General features: G+C 40.4%; 1 protein-coding gene across 2 annotated transcripts; it reads left to right on the forward strand.

Annotated features, from left to right (window-relative positions):
* Positions 1 to 332: 332 nt before the first annotated feature.
* Positions 333 to 3,945, forward strand: LOC100216914 (peptide chain release factor 2). Of its 2 annotated transcripts, none has more exons than XR_004849920.1 (6): positions 333 to 660; positions 1,084 to 1,301; positions 1,572 to 1,772; positions 2,123 to 2,335; positions 3,054 to 3,241; positions 3,329 to 3,945. XR_004849920.1 is itself a non-coding variant. In NM_001359521.1 (6 exons), the coding sequence occupies exons 1-6, from the start codon at positions 525 to 527 to the stop codon at positions 3,604 to 3,606; spliced, it is 1,227 nt and encodes a 408-aa protein (NP_001346450.1). In that variant the 5' UTR covers positions 473 to 524; the 3' UTR covers positions 3,607 to 3,764. The 2 variants fall into 2 exon arrangements, 1 of the variants encoding a protein (NP_001346450.1); NM_001359521.1 differs by having other exon boundaries at positions 473 to 660; positions 3,061 to 3,241; positions 3,329 to 3,764.
* The last annotated feature ends 1,826 nt before the right edge of the window (positions 3,946 to 5,771 follow it).

A 5,771-nucleotide genomic window follows, 5' to 3' on the forward strand; every position in this document is an offset into this window, starting at 1 on the left:
TAACCAAGAGTTTAATAGGTATGTTTTTTATAAATTCCATTTCTATGTAATACTTTATAATATTTATATTATAATATTTTTATTTTTTAGTATTTTTGGGAGAAAAGGCCTCTATTTAACAATTTTGTGCAGGGCCTGGTTTTTGCCAGCACGGCCATGTATGTCATCATTACAGCTAGATATTATACTCTATTTAGGCTTTGTTTAAATATTTTAATATTGATCTTAATTCATATTTTTAGGTGGATTGATGGCGTAAATTAGTTTACAATTTCTCATCCTCCTGTAACTAACGGGCGTTGCCATACGTGTGCAGCAACATAGATGTCCTCTTGGACGCACCCCAACTTGGCGAGCGCGATTGGGCCGCGGATGAGGCGCGTGTGAGCCACACCGCGCCAGGCTGCCCCTCCCTCCGCCGCACAACCTCACCGATCCCACTTTAAGCCACACCATCGCCCCACCGTCTCCTCTCGTCCGCCTCCCGCCGGCCACCACCTTGTTCTTGCTGTCTCGGTGCTGCAATGGCAGCGGCGACCTCGCTGGCAGCGTGCGCACGAGCGTCTGCGTCCGGCCTCCACACGGGCCGCCTCGCCGTGCGCGCCGCCGCCCTCCCGGCAGACGGCCGCAGTGACGGCGCTGCCTCCTATAAGGAACTTGGTACGTCCGCCTCTCGCAGCTTTAAGCGCATCCCTTGGAGCATGCGGAAGAAGACTTCGAAATTCGTAGTGGCTAGTCACTAGTGTACAATGCGGGGTCAATTGGAGGAACTGAGAAACGAGAGGGTAGCAAAACACAGTAGCTAATTTGGTTGGTCAAGAGATTCCCGAGGAGGGGACTTCCTTACTAGCTCTTGGCCTCTTAACTGGCAGACATCCAAAAGTTTCATTATCTTGGCACAAAGTTAATTTGTTCACCTGATTCCTGGATAAAAAGCAGTCTGAATATAGAACGCAAAATTCTCCTTTTTGCATTAAAGTTCAGAGGTTGAGAAAAACTGCACTGAGCCTAGCTGAACAAAGTACTACTCCTTAAACCTAGAATCTCAAATTACTAAATAAACTGATTGCTTGTTGTTTGAAGGTCTGTACTCCTTGAAAAAGAGGATTGAAGATGCAGTTGTGCGGGTTGAAACGACCGCTTCCGATGCTCTGGAGTTGGAGGAAGCACAGAGAATTAAGCAGGAAGAAGTACTGCAGAAACGTAACTTGTGGGATAATCCAGCTAAGTCACATGAGACTCTGTCTGCTCTGGCTGATGCTATCAGGGTGGTCGACCATCTTAAAGATCTTCGCTTCAAGGTACTTTCTATACAGTATTATGAGTTCAACAAACGGTTTTTGTTCTCAGGATTTCAAGAAACAAATATATGCTTTTTATAGTGTGATGTTTCATGCATGCAAACAGGCCTTAAAAGACACGCTAAACCATGTGTACTCTGTCACTTCCCTTCACTAAATTGCACAAATATACAGTTTCAATTCTTTTTGTATTTGTTCTGTGCACAGAAACTACAATTTGAATTGGCGCTTCTGTTTTTATTTGTGGTGATCATTAGATATATTGTGCAGGCTGAAGAGGCGAAGTTGATTAGTCAATTATCAGAGATGGATGCCATAAATGGTGAGCTATTTAAGCAAGCATACAAATCTTCAGTAGACGCTAGTGAGTATCTAGATCGCTACCAGATGTACAAGCTTCTTAAGGGTCCGTATGACAAGGAGGGAGCGTGCATTATTGTTACTGCAGTATCTAACGGTGTTACTTCTGAGGTAAGTTGACTGTACCTGCATCCTATATGTGTATGGTCAAATGGTAATGACAATAGAATAATAGTATAAGAAATACTGATGTAGCTTTAGTTACAATTTCACCTTTCTAATTTGAATATATAACCTTAATCACTGCCCTTTTTACCTTCATGAATTTGTTGTTAATTAGTATCCTTCTCAAATCCATATAAAAACTAAAGCAACTGGCCAGTTAATTCATAAAATTTCTTTCAAATATGCTAATAGCCTATAGTGATTCGTACTCCCATACTGCTAGATGGAAGCTGGTATTTTACTATGAATGTGGTCAACCTTTTACTCACAAAAATGTTGATATTTGTCTGCTGCAGCTGTGGGCAGAGAAGGTCTTTGGCATGTATACAAGTTGGGCACGGAAGCAAGGTTACAAGGTTGGATTGATTGAGAAGATATTTTCAACTAGTGGCCATATCCAATCTGCAACAATGGAGATTGAATCAGAGTACATGTTTGGCACCCTTTCTGGAGAAAAAGGAATGCATCAAATGATATACTCCTCCCTTGAAAATTCTGACATTGATCAGGTGATTATCCTTTCTGTTGTTATTTGTTAATTTTTATCAGAATTCATCAGGAATTGTTGAGTGCCAAGTTTAAATTAATATACATGACAAACTATCCATGTAAATCTTACACAGCAGTAAGCTTCTGCTGCTGCTGCTGCTGCTGCTCTGCAAGATATATTAGCCAATAGATTGCTCAAGTCAAAGAAAGTAATCCTTGAGTCTCACATGTTCAGAATTAAGCTTGAGACTGTTTTTTTTTTCTTTTCTCGAACACACAGGAGAGCTCAAAAGTGTTAACTAATATGAATAACCGCACATGGAACTATTTTGGATAGAGTTGACCATAGATAGAGTTATGTTGCTTAGTCTCAAATAGTAGCAGGGAGGTCACAAGTTCTTACAAAAAGGTCGGCCAAAGATGAAGCCCAATTAAATACACAATTCAGAATGAAAACCATCATAACTTTTAACATAGTTAAACCAACATGCTGATCTAAGCGAGAACATCAAGTAACATGTTATTATGTTAGGTAAGTCTGATCCTTTTACTACTGGGTTGAAAGAATAGACTGCGAGGTGATGCTTTCTGATTTAGTATTTCAATGCTAAACTTCCTGTTTTACTTCTGAAGATGTCTGGTAGAAAATCTGGGTTATGGAGTATGGGCACAATTCTGTCATGATCTTTTTTCATATGCTGCCAAGTATCAGAATGGCTAACCCAATATTTACCAAAGCTTGCAGGCATTATCAGCTAGAGTCGACATAATTCCCCTGTTCTTGGATAGACCAGTTGTTCTTCACTTGGATGACGATGATATAGAGACCTCTCCCTCACCTTCTGTACATAAGAAGGGAGATAGAAGAAATGGTGTTGCCGTTAGGGTTCAACACGTACCAAGTGGAGTCACTGCTGAAAGTTCAGGTACTGAACAAATGTCGCTTATGCAAATGTGAACTAGTACGCAATTGTTAATTGTGGCTGGAATTTAACAAGGTATCCTATCAACAGGTGAGAGAAGCTACTTTGCGAACAAGCTAAAAGCCACAAGTAGGTTGAAAGCAAAGCTCCTTCTAATAGCTAGAGAATTGAAAGTATCGGATATAAAAACAATCAACAGACAAGCTGTAGAGGATAAATGCAACTGTGGAGCACGAAGATACACATTTGGACGTCAGAAATTGGTACATGATCTCAATACAGGCATCCAATTGTCAGACTTGAACTCAGTCTTGGAAGGCGATATCGAACCATTCATCAGAGGCCGTATTACATCCAGACAATTGTGATGCACCCAGCTCTCACAAAGTCATTGATCTGTTCGCTCGTTATGATTCTGTACATTTATTTCTTTTCTTTTACAGAACAAATCACATCATAAGATAATATCTGTAAATATATCACATTTCAAGTCAAAAGGGCATGCCAAAAGGTATACAAAACATCAATATTAATGAGCATTGTCAAGCTTGAATCTCTTTTATTGTGTAGAGTTAGTGGAACTTGTTGGCTATCAACACCGCATCCTCAATAGCTAGTCCTTCGCCTTACACCACCTCATTGTCATAGAAACCAGACTACAAATCTGACCTTGAAGAGTCAATTCATGCAAATACACCATTGGACAAGATGTAACATTTGGTGTTTTTTATGTGATATAATACTAACTTTTTAAAATTTATTGTTTGATCGTGTGTTGCATGTAATAATAGGCTAAACTTAAGCCAATCTTTTTCCTTCTCACCCACCTTTCAAATTCCAACATCTATACTTTTGTGATGGCAACCCTCTTGTTATGATGTTGATGGTGCTAATGATGTGACATGATTTATTTCAAAATAAAATTTGGTTTAAATTCAAGCCTCCACTCAGATTCAACATGAAGTCATTAATACATGATTTCCTATTTTCTGAAATCCAAAATCATATCTCCCTCTCGTCTCCTTCAAAGAATGTTTCTAAATTAACCTTGTGCATTTCTAAATTTGGAGTTAAATCTCTTTGAATACCCTAGGGATAAATGGAAAAGAACGCCCTCCATCCTTGACCAACTATAGACAGCTTGGGGTGCTAGGAAGGGGTTTCCTTCTTCTCTTTTTTTATCCTCCCTTTTGTTCCTTCTTACTTCTTCCTTCTTCCAAAAAAACAGGAGGGGCTCTGAAAGATCCTAGTTTTATTTTGGTAATTGAGTAACAACTTAGATGGATTTATGTGTTATATGTTGAAATACATATGTGCAGATGTGCTTAGACCACATGCACATTAGTGTGAGCACCAAATAAAGTCATGGTCTAGAGGTCGCTTGGACATGTTGTGTTGGGGATGTGTCTTTATTGAAGGTCCTCAACTCGTGAGTTCTATTCGTTTCTGTTTTGGGGGTAATTGTGTAAGCTTCGTCTTTGGAACCTTCGTCACCCGAAAAGGGTAGTAGAAGCTTTGTCACCAGAGCAGCTCGGGTGAAGCGTTTCAGAAGGACTGGATGTCATCTTTGGTGTCACCGGAGCGAAGGAAGATTGAGCACACTTGCACGACACATTTTGTGAGGGAAAGTACATCAATACCCCATTGGATTCTATAGTTCACGTGTATAAAGTTTAGGGGCACAAATGTAATTTCATACGAAGTTGCTCATTACCATATCCCTACAAATAGGTGTATAATGCCCATGCAAAGCAGCACTTTCGCTGCTCATGTACACTCAGTTGGCCCAAAATGCTCCGCCTCCAAAGCTTCTTGAGTGTAAATACCTCTGGACAATGTAGAGCCGCTAGATAGGTGAGCAACAAGTGGCATCATGGGTCCATGGAGCCACCGAGTGGGCTACATAGCGACGGGTGACGATTGACTTCTGCCTACGTTGTGTGATGCGCTAGGGCGACTGAGCGTGAGGGCGAGTGGACCACCAGATGTAATTGGGCCACCAACTCAAAAGACTCCAGGTGTACTTTTTCATTTTAACCTGAATACTATTTTATTTTTTGTTGTATATAACACTATATATACTGAAATTTTTGACAAAAATCTTGGGTATTCATTTGAATACCCGTGACACTAGTGTAGGCACACTCATGTCAGAGCTTGCACATTATTTTCTAGTGTGCATCCTATAGGGACATCGGATGGGTCTGATGCAAGTTTTGATAGCACATGAAAAGTAGTTTTTTTTGTGCACAGAGTTGTCCTGTGTGCATCGAACATGTACACCAGATTGTTCTTTCAAAGAAGTTGTTTTAGGTGTGCTTTGAGCTGTGGTGAGAACTGGACATATCATATGGGTTATATATATATGTGGGTTGGTTGGTCATTTGAGAGTGTTGAGATCTTTGTGAACCCTATCACATGTATAGGTGCCCATGAGAGTCCTCCACTCACATATGAATACTTCAGATTCTGATTTGTGATGCGATGGTGACAAACTGAGATCATAAGGGTTCCCCCATAGGACCTAAAAGCA

Source organism: Zea mays, chromosome 6, assembly GCF_902167145.1.
Source record: "Zea mays cultivar B73 chromosome 6, Zm-B73-REFERENCE-NAM-5.0, whole genome shotgun sequence".
Taxonomy (NCBI): domain Eukaryota; kingdom Viridiplantae; phylum Streptophyta; class Magnoliopsida; order Poales; family Poaceae; genus Zea; species Zea mays.